Source organism: Mobula birostris, chromosome 8, assembly GCF_030028105.1.
Source record: "Mobula birostris isolate sMobBir1 chromosome 8, sMobBir1.hap1, whole genome shotgun sequence".
In the NCBI taxonomy this organism is placed as follows: Eukaryota; Metazoa; Chordata; class Chondrichthyes; order Myliobatiformes; family Myliobatidae; genus Mobula; species Mobula birostris.
Window position 1 is genome coordinate 164,798,555 of NC_092377.1, and position 14,949 is coordinate 164,813,503.

The 14,949-nt window shown below is 45.2% G+C and overlaps 1 protein-coding gene across 3 annotated transcripts in view; it reads right to left on the reverse strand.

Annotated features, from left to right (window-relative positions):
* Positions 1–14,949, reverse strand: part of LOC140201923 (rab11 family-interacting protein 1-like) — a 60,453-nt gene that overhangs the window by 32,249 nt on the left and 13,255 nt on the right. For all 3 annotated transcript variants that reach the window (XM_072266735.1, XM_072266734.1, XM_072266736.1), the window contains one exon: positions 1,248–1,675. In XM_072266735.1, coding sequence (XP_072122836.1) covers positions 1,248–1,675 — 428 coding nt within the window. The remainder of the gene's footprint in view (positions 1–1,247; positions 1,676–14,949) is intronic.

The following is a 14,949-nucleotide window of genomic DNA, read 5'->3' on the forward strand; positions in this document are numbered from 1 at the left end:
TACATAATGTGCTGGGTGGGCACAGGAGTACATTCAGCCAGAGACTCATTCCACCAAGATGCAACACAGAGCGTCATAGGAAGTCATTCCTACCTGTGGTCATCAAACTTTACAAATCCTCCCTTGGAGGGTCAGACACCCTGAGCCAATAGGCTGGTCCTGGACTTATTTCATAATTTACTGGCATAATTTACATATTACTATTTAACTATTTATGGTTTAGTTACTATTTATTATTTATGGTGCAACTATATAATGAAAACCAATTTCCCCCGGGATCAATAAAGTATGACTATGACTAACACTGTGTAACAAAGACCCCACGAAGACAACTGAGTCACTTTAATACAAAAAAGATTATGTTAATACAAGGTTGGTTGTAAACTAACAAAAAAACACTAGAGGAACTCAGCAGCTCAGGCCGCATCTATGGAGAGCAATAAGCAGTTAATGTTTTGGGCTGAAACCCTTCATCACGACCTCAGAGGGAGGGGAAAGGATCCAGAATAAGGCGAGGGGAGTACAAGCTGGCAAATGAAAGGTGAGACCATGTGAGGGAAAAGGTAAATGGGTGGGGGTTGGACTCCAAAGTGTTTTCCATTTCTGCTGGTTCTTTAACCCGTGACGGGGTACGTGACAGGAGTATTTGATGGCTCTGGGCCTGAATTCACTGAAATTCAGAAGAATGGGGGGGGGGGGGGAGGGTGACTTAATTGAAACCTATATAATGTTGCAAGGCCTCAATAGAGTGGATGTGGAGAGAATATTTCCTACAGTGGGAAAGTCTGATCAGAGGATAGAGTCTCAGAACAAAGGGGCTTCCTTTTAATGAGGATTTTCTTTAGCCAGAGAGTGGTGAATCCATGGAATTCATTGCCACAGACAGCTGTGGAGGCCAATTCTTCATGCATATTTAAGGCAGAGATTGATAGACTCTTGATTGGTCAGGGCATGGAGGAATACAGGGGAAAAGGCAGGAGTTTGGGGCTGAGAGGGAAAATGGATCAGCCATGATGAAATGGTGGAGCAGACTCGATGGGCTGAGTGGCCTAATTCTGCTTCTATATATTATGGAACATGAGGCTTTGCTCCTCCATCCTGAGGGTAGCATCATTGTGGCACTAGAGTAGGCCATGGACAGACCTGGCTGAATGGGAGTGGGAGTGGAATTAAAAATAGCTGGCTACCAAGAATTCTGCCTGTTGAGGGATAGAGCAAAGGTGCGTATTAAGGAGCGTAAAATGTACCTTCAGGAGAGTTCTGCAGGTGAATTTCAGTGAAGTCCTCGTCAACAGCCCTGGCTTTCTTGGAGACATCAGCCGGAGACGTCGGGCCGGTGGGTAGAACAGACATGGACTGCGACAGAGTGTTTCGCTGCAGGTTTGGGTTGGGGAACAGCATCTTCAGCTTGGATTTCTTTGGAGCCACATCTTCGTCGTGGCTGTCAGCAGAGGCGCCGGTGCTGGGAACGACTGCCGACATGGAATCGGAGAACCCATCTTTCTTCTTTCCCTTGAACCTGTCCTTCAGCTTCCCGAGAGTTGACCGGGACTTGTCCTTCATCGAGAGGTCAAACATGCTGGCCGTCATGTTGTTCCGCACAAACCTAATGTCCACTTCAATCTCCCCTCTCTCTTTCTCCTTCTTCCCATGCTTTGAGTGAAGCTTATGCCACCTAGTAGGGAAGAGGAAAGTTGTCAGGATAATAATAAAAAACTAGCCAACTACCCACAAATACAGCAAACCCTGTCCACCAACAACATCCCCAAGGGGCGAAGCCCATCACCCAGGACACGCCCTCTCCTCATTGCTACCATCAGCGAGGAGATACAGAAGCCTGAAGACCCACACTCAATGATTCAGGAACAGCTTCTTCCCCTCTGCCATCAGATTTCTGAACTAACACCCAACATTACTGACCTCTATTCCCTTTTGGCAGCATCATGTGCCATGCGACATATGACATGGGCAATCATGGTCTTTCCATGACCATGATTAATTTTGGCAGTTTTTCCCTGCAGAAGTGGTTTGCCATTCCCTTCTTCTAGGCAGTGTCTTTACAAGACAGGTGACCCCTGCCATTATTAATACTCCTCAGAGATTATCTGCCTGGCGTCAGTGGTCACATAACCAGGAGTTGTGATATCCACCACCTGCTCCCATGGCTTCACGTGACCCTGATCGGGGAGCTAAGCAGGTGCTACACCTTGCCCAAGGGTGACCTACAAGCTAACGGAGGGAAGGATTGTCTTACACCTCCTTTGCTAAAGACATCTCCCCCCACCACCCTAAATTTTACTTTATCTATAGTAACTTTGTTTCCACTGTACTGCTCTGAACAACATTCCATAGAGGAGTGGACTAGAAGAACGAGATCAACAGTGACATCCAACAGCCAGGAAGGCAGCTCTGAACCACTCCGTGGAGAGCGAGGGGCATGACCAGACACAGAAATCATGGCCGACCACTGTGCCAACTACTCGAACCACCGCACCCGGATTGCCGAGGATCACAGAGCGGAACTGCCCTAGTGCAGTAATAGCTTTTCCGCTTGAAAAACTCTTCCGCATCGGTGGCTTGTCGTATCCAAGGATGATGATAGAAACCAATAAGTCAGCAGTAATGAACCTGATTCTGAAAAGCAAAGAAATAGCAGGGTAGTGCAGATGAACAAGTGGCCGGAGAGACTGTGTAGGATGGAAGGCTTTATATTCCTTGATAGAGCCTGAACCCACATCCTAGTGGGAGAGGGGGGTGGAAGAGGACCTGAACAAGCTCGCGGGGGATGGAATTTGTAGGAGCCATGTATCTATTTTTTGTCTGTCTGGATTGTATTTCGTGCTGCATGTCTATTATGGGTCATGGTAATTTGTCACACGAGTTGGGGGTGGTGAAAGCTTAGTGCAGATTCATGCTTTGTCTTTAGTTCAGTTTCAGTCTGATTACAGTCTGGAGCAAGTCAGGGGAAATGATATTTTTCGTTCACCGCTTGGCTTAGTTATGTTAATTGCAAATATTTAAATACGCTAAGATCCCGAATGCTCAAGTTTGAATACACTTACAGTTTATTTTGTTATATCACTAGGTTTAGTTTCATTAGTTTTAGGATTTAACAGAACAAATGTAATTTAGAACTTAGTTATTGGAGTGTCTCATACTCCAAATGTAACTTAGAACTTAGTTATTGGAGTGTCTCATACAATGTCAAACCCCCACCCCCACCCCGCTGTGCTCAGTCTCTGAGCAACTTTGCTTTGTTTTAAAGTAACTGCTACAGACAGTTGATTAGAATTCTGGAAAGTGGGGATGGGGAAGTTAATAAAGGGAGAAAAATGGACATCAATTAAAAAAAAGATAGAGTTCAACAAAGGTTAAAGGACAGCTGAGCAATGAGGCCTTTACATTAAAATCTGACTAAGGTATGAGTTAAACTATGATAATCCAGCACTCAGAGGCAGATTGACAGATTTCCAGATAATTGAATGTTATTCCTATGAATATACAGGCATCCGTTAGTCTCGTGACACCATGGATTTGCACCTTGGAAGGTTTCCAGGGCGCAGGCCTGGGCAAGGTTGTATGGAAGACCGGCAGTTGCCCACACTGCAAGTCTCCCCTCTCCACGCCACCATTGTCCAAGGGAAGGGCATTAGGACCCATACAGTTTGGCACCGGTGTCGTCACAGAGCAATGTGTGGTTAAGTGCCTTGCTCAAGGACACACACACACACACACACACACTGCCTCAGCTGAGGCTTGAACTAGTGACCTTCAGATCACTAGACAAACGCCTTAACCACCTGGCCACGCGCCACACAATTATTCCTATGAATAACCCAACACTATTTCACTTCACTATAAAGCTGCCAAATAAAGAGGCCCCCACCCAGCCTGAACATTTGCTCTTCTCCCCCCCCTCCCATCAGAAGAATCATGCAAAAGCCTGAAAGCATGCACCACCAGACCCAAGGACAGCTTTATGTTGATGTCACAAGAATATTGAACAGTCCCCTACCATGAAAAGAATAGGCTCTTGACCTCAGCATGCCTCATTTCAGCATTGCACCCCATTGTCTTCCTGCACCAGACTGACTAACACGGATCGGAGGCCTTCGTCAGTCAGGGTCGACCATAGATATCGCGTCCTAGCTGTCTATACATACACAAGCCAGGGCAGTACGAATGGAGAGATTCTGTTTGGCACCAGCTGCATCCCAAGAGTGGCCAGTCAGTGTAGGACTGTCTTAGTGACTCCAGCTCCAGAATTTTCCCCGGGTTTACTCCCGAAGCCTTCCATATGTGTGGGGTATAGCTGCAAGGCAGCGAGGGATTAAGATCAGAGTTTTCCTTCTCCTAGACGAACTGCCAACCATGGCTGACGAGCCCCGCCTGCCTGAAGCGGCTGGTTTTAAAGGCACCAGTAACCCACCTTTGCCCTTTTTGTTAGGGGAAACTGCCAAGCTCAGTAGCTAAGCCACACGTGAAGGTCGGGAACTGGACTTAGTTGTCAGAGGCTATTTGAGACACACGTCAGTGGGAGCTCTTCCCCACTGCCACCACCAGCTATAACAACCTTAAGGAGCACTTTATTCTGCATAGCTATTATGCCCTTGGTAGTGTGGTAGCTGGCACAACTGCTTTTCTGCACTTGTACTCAGACTGCAGAGCGGGGGGGGGGGGGGGTGCTGTGGGCTTGTAGTAAATGTTGGCCATTGACACCTCCTGAAATGGAGAAGTCAGAAAGGAGAAGCAAAAAACTGTTCTCAATAAGTTAAGTTCTACAGTGGTGTTAGAAAGTTTGCCTTCAGTAACTGGTGTGGCCCTCTTAGAAGAATTTTAGGCCATTATTCCTTACAAAACTGCTTCAACTCTGGGATGGTGGTGGGCTTCCTTGCATGAGCTGCTTGCTTCAGGTCCTTCCACAACATTTCTATCGGATTAAAGTCAGGACTTTGACTCAGCCATTCCAAAACATGAATTTTCTTCTTTTTAAACCATCCTGTTGTTGATTTACTCTTGTCTTTTGGATCATTGTCTTGATACATCATTCAACTTCTATTAAGGTTCAGGTGACGGACCGCTACCCTGACATTCTCCTGTAAAATGTGATACAATTTTGAATTAATTGTTCCCTCAATGATTGCAAGCTGTCCAGGCCCTGAGAAAGCAAAGCAGCCCCAAACCACGACGCTCCTTCCACCATGCTTCACAGTTGGGATGAAGTTTTGGTGTGTAGTGCCCTTTTCCCTCCAAAGGAATGTGCATTTCTAGGAATGTTCAACTTTTGCCTCATCTGTCCACAGAACATTGTCACAGAAGCATTGTAGAACATCCAGCTAGTCTTTTGCAAACTTGAGACATGTAGCAATGCTTTTTTTTTTTTTTTTTTTTTGGAAGAGCTGTGGTTTCCTCCATGGTATCCTTTCATGACCATCATTCTTGTTTGATGTTTTTCTTGGTGGACACAAATAGAGGCTTTAGCAAGATCTAGGGGTTTCTGCAGGTCTTTTGCAGTTAACCCTGGGTTCTTTTTCACCTCATCCAGCATTGCAGGTTGTCGTCTTGGTGTGATCTTTGCAGGATGCCCACTCCTCAGGACAGTAGCACAGTAGAGTTTCCTCCATTTGTAAACAATTTCTCTTACTGTGGACTGATGAATACTCAGGCCTTTAGAAATACTTTTGTAGCCTTTTCCAGCTTCATGCGTCTCCACAATTCTGCTAAGATCCTCTGAAAGTTGTTTTGTTTGAGGCGTGGTGCACATAAACAGATCTTTCTCGAGAAGAGCAGACTGTCAGTAACCTGTCTGTTTGTATATATGAATGAGGGCAGGGCACCTCTACCACCCACACCTCCAAACTCATCTCTTTGATTGAGCACCCGACTCCAAATAGCTTTCGTAGAAGGCGTTACCCCAGAGGCTCACTACTTTTTCCAACAAATACATGTAATATTGGATCAGTTTCCTCAATAAGCAACTGAACAAGTATGTTTTCGTGTACTTATTTATTTCTGCATAACTATGACCTAAAACGTGATCAGATCTTCATGCAAGCCCTAAAACTAGGTAAAGATCTAGTTTTAGGACTTGTGAAGATCTGATCACATCTTAGGTCATATGTATTCAGAAATAGGGAAGATTCTACAGGGTTCACGAACTTTGTAGAACCATTGTATGAGAACAGGAAACTAATACTACTGTCATCAGTGTACCAGAAAGTAGCGAGGGAGAGCCCTGGAGAAGGAATCACCCTCTTCCTACCACCGCCCATCCCCCCCCAAACATACTGAGCGCAAACCAAGTGATTGCCCATGTTAAGCTGATCTTCCTTTCCTTTTTGAGGACAGGGCAGAGTTCCATGTCCAGAAGGAGCCAGACCTCCAACATGAACTCACTGCTCCAGTACTGCACTGGAAGAGTGAGCCAAAGTTTGAACGCGGGACGCGATCCTCTGACCAGGAACCACAGACACCGCATGGAACAGGCCTTTCTGGCATTGCCCAGCAACTCACTTATTTAACCTTAGCCTAGTCACAGGACAATTTACAATGATCAATTTAACCTACTAAACAGTAGGTCTTTGGACTGTGGGAGGAAGCCCAGGTGGCCATGGGAAGAACGTACAAACTCTTTGCAGACGGAGGCAGAACTGAACCCAGACACTCCGAGGCTGTAATAGAGTCAAGCTAACCATTATGCTACCATGACATCTTTCTCTAATACAACCACTTCCATCCAATGGAAATAAACATAGGTGAGCCTATTTCGGCACCATTGGTTTAGTTGGGGGGGGGGGGGTGGAAAATAGTGTGTAACCTGAATTTTAAGCTAGAGCCAACTCCATTGTGGTAGAACCTTTCCCCTTTCGATTTCAAAAATAATTTATGTATCTGACAAAAAGCCTTAGGCACATATACAGCTAGGGTGCTTAAGACATTTGCAGTTGAGTGACAGAATACACATGGACTAAGATGTTAACTGTCCTGTGCTATCACCAGTGGGATCATCAGTTGATCTGCCACCTGTCTTCAGGAGTTTCGGCCCGCTTATGATCAAGACTCCCTCGAGGTGGTGGGCCAGCAGTGCTAACGCACCACCTCCCACTGGTGAGCTTAAAAACTTGACATCTGCCTCTATCAGAGTTGTTGGTCACTTCCATCCAACAGGTAGTCTGTTCTTCAGGTGTCTATGCAACTACTGAAGGGTAGTTGCACAGTAAATACAGTAATTTTATGTATTGCACTGTACTGCTGCCACAGAAAAAAGTGCATTCTTAACAGTACAAAGTGGGGAGGAATACTTTCCAAGGCACCTGTTTATTGCAGGTACACGAACGCACAACTGATAACAGGTTAGACCACTTCAAACCTGTTGTGACACTTATCATCACTGACATACAGTTCTGTGCAAAAGTCTAGGCACATTGTGCACCCTAGCCAGATTACGTGCCCAAGTCTTTTGCACAGTTTTATGTACTGCACTGCAGCCACACAAAAAAAAAATTCATGACATATGTGAGTGATGATAAATCTGATTCTGATACGAGTCTCTATTGTGGATTGAGAACGAGAAGGACACAGGAGAATCATGGTTGGGAAAAGGGGAAAGGAAGCTGAAAGCACCACAGAGGCTTGTAATGGTCAATAAACCAAATGAAAAAAAAAGGGTCTAGCGCTTTCATGGTGTATATAACAAATTAATTCGTCAGACTTCTAACCAGGTACGGGTATCGGTTATAACTGTTTCGATGACAAACTCTGCCTTCCTCCTCAGGGATGATGCCTGGGCATATTTGCCCTGTAGTATTTTTACACCCGTAGTTCGTCTCTCCATCATCCCTGAAGATGGCAGAGTTTGTCATCGAAACTTTGGTTACAATTGATAACACTGTACTCGGCTGGAAGCCCAAGAATAATAAACTAATTGTTTGGAATCAAATAACCTTGGCTGGGTGTGTCTGCACCTGTGCCAAACCTTGCCCCTGGCACTCCTCTGCAGTCCCACAAACTTGTGGCACTCTACCCTCACAATTCCCAAAATCCTTCGCTCTCTGCTCCACATCGACAACTGCAGTACTGTTAAAAGTCTTAGCCATTCCCAAGACTTTTGCACAAAGTTGAGTATCGAGGTTGCTGGAAGTTCTGAGTTCTTTGCACTAAAGTGCTCAGACAATAAGTCTGAGAGGAAAGAGGAATGCATCTTACATCATTCTGGGCATGATTTAAACATGAAATTTTACTGAGGCTTGTTCTGTTTTGGCCAGTCGACAACAAAAACAAAACTTTAAATCATTTCATTTAGACATGCACACAGAAACAGCTGTTTTCAACTCAATGATTCGCAGCACTCAGTTACACCCCGGTGACAAATTAGCCAACTAACGTCATTGAAATATGGGAGAAAACCAGATCACCTGAAGGAAACGCATGCAGTCACAGGGAGAACATACAAACTCTTTACAGGCAATGACGGGAATTGAACCTGGGGTCACTGGCGCCGTAATTCGTTACGTTAACTGCTACGTTACTGCGATGTCCCTGCCACAACTTCTCTAGAGATTATGCATCAATTTGATTGGACTGGAAGGCATGAAGCAATGAGAGTAGCAGTTCGAGTTCCCCAGCAATGAGGCAAGCACTGGGTTTCATTCAATGACGAGTCAGAAAAATTCCACACCAACTCCCTGCGGGGTCTAAAGAACTGAACATTCCTTAACCACAGAAACTTGGCTGCTTCAAATTTTTAGAGACCCGCATTGAGAAAAGATTACTTACAATTCCTTCGCAAGTTCAAATCATTTCATTTTAGTGCAGCACAGTGGCTATCACAACACTTTATAGAGTACAACCGGGTTCAATTCCCAACGCTGTCTATAACAAGTTTGTACTTCTCGCCTGACCACATGTGCTTCCTCCGTGTGCTCTGGTTTCCTACCACAGTCCAAAGACATACTGGCTGGTGGTGAATGTAAATGACCCTGTGATTAGGCTACAATTGAATCGGGGGTGGCTAGGCAGCAAGGCTCAAAAGGCCTGAAGGGCCTATTCTGCGCTGCATCTCAAAAAAAATCAATAAATAAATGGCCCTCTTGAAATCCAAACACTTGCGCCACACTCAGATTAAAAGGTGTGAAGCACCACCCTCACAGGCTCCCCTTAAACATTTTACCTTTCACCCTTAACCTATGATCTCTAGTTCTAGCCCCTCCTAACCTCAGTGGAAAAAGCCTGCTTGCCTTTATCTCATCTCCACTTAAAACATACTTCAGAAAGAATGATTGCATTTAAAATTCAGTACAACGTACAGGAGGGTCAACAGAATTTACCACAAACCCACAGAATAAGTAGAAAGAATGTGCAAAGAGATGATTTTTCAGAGCATGTTGGAGTACTTCATGGTCTAAAAATGAACTTTAAAACACGTCACATCTGAGACACACCTTACAGGAGCACGTTGGGAATGTGGTCACACCTCTCCAGATTGACTGCTGGCCCCACGGCTTGTGGACTAGGACAAGATCCTATTTGAGAGCTTACAGGAACTCCAGCTGAGAAGGAGGCCGTTCATCTCACCATGTTCACACCGGCTTCTGATAGATCAAGCCCACCCGACTGCTCCTTCTCCCAGGTTCCCACAAAATTCTCTCCTCTTTGGGAAGCAATCTCCTCAAATTCACAGTTGGACATTGCTGCCCTCAGCAGAGGGTATGAGGCAGCTCTGATTAGGCTCACATTAAACCAGGGGATTGCTGAGTGATGCAGCTCAAAGGGCTTATTCCACACTGAATATCAAATTTAACTAAATAAAAGAATACCTCAGCAAGAGGTATTTAGATTTGCACATGAACATCGGGTAGATAGGTTTAAGTTAATTTGGCATAGATATTATGGGTCTGTCTCTGTGCTGTGCATCTGTGTTCTATACCAAAATAATTATCTATCTGACCTCTATTGAAAAAAGAAAAAAGAAATGGATTTGGTTTCTACAGCTCTGGACTTAATTATAATTGCAACAGCTTTTGTCAAAAATAATTTGACTAACAAGGCTCCCAAACCAGGAAAAGCCAGCTTATTCACTCCACAGGCCAGCTGAGAATAAGTCCATTTAGTCCATGAAGAGCTGTTACTCTGCCTAACACGTGAACCACAGCCCCCCTACACCTCTCCCATCCAAGTACCTATCCAAACTTAAATTTTGAAAACTAACCTGCATCCACCACTTCTGCTGGCACACTCACACCAGCCCCCTAGTGACAAATTCCCCCTTCAGGTCCCCCTTAAAGACTTCTTTTCACCCTTAACCCATATTTCAGTCTCACCAAATCTCACTGGAAAAAGCCTTATACTTACCCTATCTATATCCCTCATACCTTTGTATAACTATTAAATCTCCTACGTGCCAAGGAATAAAGTCTAACCTATTCAACTTTTCTCTGCAACTTGGGTCTTCAAGTCCCGGCAACATCTTTGTAATCATTCCATCATTCATCTGGATAAAAGAACCAGACTTCCCAGTACAAGACCAGCATGACCTAGTTGTTGTTAGGTCATGTGCATCTTCTGATAAAAATATTTTGGTGAGGTGGATCAGGTCAGGACGATTTTCATACAATAATAATGCGCAGAACTTCGAGAATATGGCCCCACCCTTCTCAGTTATTTAGCAGCTAGGATTAGGTCAAGTATGCAGAGAGAAAAGTGGACTCAGGCCAGGTCAGATAGTTCTGGTTTTAACTTTGTACCCTGGTGAGGTACTCATCCCCTCTCTGCTTCTGGAGTTAACAAGCACGTTCCTGTTTCGGACTTGAAACGACAGGTACAAACAGGGTGTGATATACCACTCCCACCAGCCTCTCCATTTGTAGATTAGCTTTATTTGCCACATGGATCCAAAACAGCCTGTGTTTAGTTTGCATCAACGACCAGCGTCTGAAAGCCTGCAAGTGTCACCAGGCACGGCCACAACTTGCCAACCCCAATCTCCAAACCCGTTTGGAATATTAGTTAACTGAAGCACCCGGAGAAAATTCGCCAAGGCACGGGGGTGGGCTGGAAGAAAACAAATGCCTCACAGGCAATGGTGAGGATTGAACCTGCATCCGTGGACATAGGAGAATTGATAGAAGCATACAAAATTATGAGGGGTATAGAGAAGGTGAATGCAAGCAGGCTTTTCCCCCCCAATGGAACTGGAGCTAGAAATCACAGGTCAAGGACAAAGTGAAATACTCCACTAGTGAATAACATTTCACTAATCACTACACTACCATGTCACGCTTGTGTTTCCAGCCCTCAGACCCCAACCACAAATTACACCCACAGGCCCGATTAACCTACCAACCGGTAGCTCCTTGGAATGTGGGAGGAAACCAGAGCACCCGGAGGAAATCCACACAGACACGGGGAGAAAGTACAAACTCCTGACAGACAGCGGCAGGAATTGAACACAGATCGCTGGCATTGTAAAACGTTACACAAACCACAACCCGATCTCCACGAACAATTGTGAAATAAACCAGTTTCTCACTGCACACGTACTAGGGTCACAAGGTCATGAGACAGCAGGTAGTGCTGTTGCTTCGAAGTCCTGGGCCAACCCCAAGCTTTGGTGCACGTTTCTCCTTGCAACAAGTTTCCTCAAACGTCCCAAAGACGTGCAGGCTGGTAGATTAATTAGCCACTGTCAATGGACAAGGGCGGAGTTAATGGGTTAGTGAGGAAAATAAGGGTGGAAACAAGACTGGTGTACTGCCCGCCCACTCAACGTATCTTCATGAAACACGATCTCCAATCCTGCGAATAAACAGTCAATGTTTTGGGTAGAGGTGCTTCACCAGGACTGGAAGGGAAGGGACAAGAAACCAGAATAAGAAGCTTGGACAGGTACGGGAATAGGAAAGGTTTAGACTCCAGGGGTTCCCTTTTTTATGCCGTGGACTGCTATCATTAGAGGGTCCGTGGACCCTAGGGTTTAGAAGGACTAGCTCAGTTAGGTGACTTGGCCAACATGGACAAGTTGGGCTGAATGGCCTGTTCCCATGTTGCAATGACTCTGGTTCTAATATTTCAGCTGCGGCTGTTCTTTGGGATTTAATTTTACCAAGTAAATGTCAATGCAGGCAATATTGCTTCAACATCCTAGCACTGGAACACAATCCGTATTGTTGTGTGGCTCCAACAGAAACCATTACATCATCTTATCAGCAGAGTACAGTTCACTGCTCAGGTATCCATTAACCACGTGGAGATTACATCACACTCACACACAGCCTGATCATCCTAACACTGCATTCTTTGAACAGCGGCCTCAGATCTCATTTGGAACAACACACACACACAAAATGCTGGTGGAATTCAACAGGTCAGGCAGCATCTACGGAGGGGAACGAAAGTCAATATTTCAGGCCTTGGAGGTTACCCAGACAGAATGAGACCTCAGCAAGACCTCATCTTTGCAGTGGGAGAGGCCACAGACTGACATCAGAATGGGAAGTTACATTAAAATGGGTGGAGGCCACCAGGTAAACCCGCTTTCAGTAATGGACAGAACCAAGGTGTTCATCCACATTTGATCTTGTCGACTGACGAGGATAAATACCCTGTCACCACAAATGATCCATCAGTTTAACCCGAGTTTGGTAACTCTGACACTGCCTCTGAATGAGCAGTCTTGTCCAAGCCCATGCAGTCAGGCACGAACCCTGATCCCGTTTGACACTGTGCACAGAAGCAGCAGAATGCTTCTGATCTACACCACTTGGTCAGAGTCACACAGAAACTGATCCTTTGGCTCACCCGGTCAATCCTGACCCATTTACACCATTCCAATTTTCTTCCCATCAATTCCAGCCAAGTTCCACCACCCGCACACAAGGGGAAACTTAGCGGCCAATTAACTCATCAACCCAAATTAACTCATTAAGGTAGCGTAGTTGTTAGTGCAACACTATTACAGCACTAAGTATGTAGCATTTCAGTGGTATCTGAGTAATGTTGTAAATATATTGTTCCATTAAGTATTCTTGTTTAATTACGTGTTATATGTATTAATGTGAATCTTATTTATTGAACATAGAACATTTGAGATACAGTACAGAACAGGTCCTACCAACCCCCAGTTTAACCCTAGCCTCATCACAGGACAGTTTACAATGACCAAGTAACCTGTCAACCAGTACCAATGTTGGAGGAAATGGGAGCACGCAGAGGAAACCCATGCAATCACAGGGAAGACATACAAACTCCTTAAAGGCAGTGGTGGGAATTGAACCTGGATCACTGGTCCTGTAAAGTCTTGTGCTAATTGCACACGTTATCACACTACCACTCGATAACGTGCTTGTTTCACTTAAAGTAGAGACAAAGTTAAGCCTGCATTTCGGACTCCCATGCCTTCCTTTGAATTAGTTTAATGCGTTATAGTTTGTAACTTAACAAGCGCTAGTTGCAAGATCAAGGTTAGATTCCTACGCTACCAGTAAGCGGTGTGCAAGTTCTCCCTTTGACAGCATAGGTTTCTTCCCACATTCCAAAAACATGGGTTAGGGTTAGTGAGTTATGATTTAACACCGTATGTGCCAGTGAACCTGTGACATAAAGTTGATTTCTCTCTAGACTCTTTCAACTTGCCTGATTTGAGATGTGGAAGGAAACCCACACAGTCACAGGGAGAGTATACAAACTGCAGAGAGCAGAGATCAGGATCGAACCCAGGCCACTGAAGCTGAGGGGCAGATACCCTTCACTCATCTCCCCCTTGGACCCATGGCCCCTACTGCTACCCCACTCAGATGTGGCCCTCATATCAAAGGCGGCCACCAAGGTACAGAAACAGTGGAGGACATCCTGAGTCCAACATCACCGGGTTGAAAAATAGCTACTTCCCTTCAGCCACTGGCACAACCCCAATCACTACAGTTTAGGAACAATATGGTCACAATGCCTCAACAACAGTATTCACCAAGGACACTCCCCACCCAGGACATGCCCTCTTCTCATTACTACCATCAGGGAGGGTGGTGGTACAGGAGCCTGTAGACACACACTCAATTTAAGAATAGTTTCTTTCCCTCTGCCATCAGATTCCTGAAAAGTCCATGAACCACCTCACCATTTTGCTCTTTTGCACGTTACTTATTGTAACGAGTTTTTTTTAACTATATAATTGAACTGCACTGCTGCCACAAAACAAATTTCACAACATATGGCAGTGATAGATAATAAGCCGACTGATTCTGATTTCTTTGCCCTCCAAGATAACCACAACCCTGCCAATGGGTTTGGAGGCTTGCCTGCCTCTCTGGCCCAGACAGCTGTGTTGGCTGGAGTCAGGGCTTTCTGCTTTGGCTCTTGGTAGGGTCACCTGTGCCAAACAGGCCAAAGGGTGGAGGCCAGACCACGAGTGGTTCACTGGTCCAGCTTAGGGCCAACAACCCTGATGGTAGCCCAGGGTCTCCACCTGGGACTCAGATGACTGACAACAGTGAAAACAGAGAGGAAGCTACTGACATGAAGGAAGCCAAGAACTCTGCCACTAAGACTAGAAGTAGATTTTCTCCCCCACCAATTGACACATTTGCAGAATTTGCATACAGTTTCTTCCTTGTGAATGCTGCTCATCTGATGCTCTGCATCTGTGACGCTGCAAGTATTTTTCCTTTCTCTACTCACTGGGTGCTTGAGTTTTTCACCTTCACCTCCCTCCCCAAAAAAAGGTTGTTTTGTGGCTGCCTATAAGGAGATGAATCTCAAGGTTGTATAATGTATACATACTTCAATAATAAATGTACTTGGCTTGTGAAAATGACAATAACTCTGCTTGTTACCAGCCCCAGAAGTCAGGGGTGTTAACCCAATACCGGACCTCATCTGGATGGCTGCCAAAGCACCACAGGCATCAGTGATTAGAGCAGGGCAGTGCTGTTTTTAGCTTGTTCCTCACAGAATGGT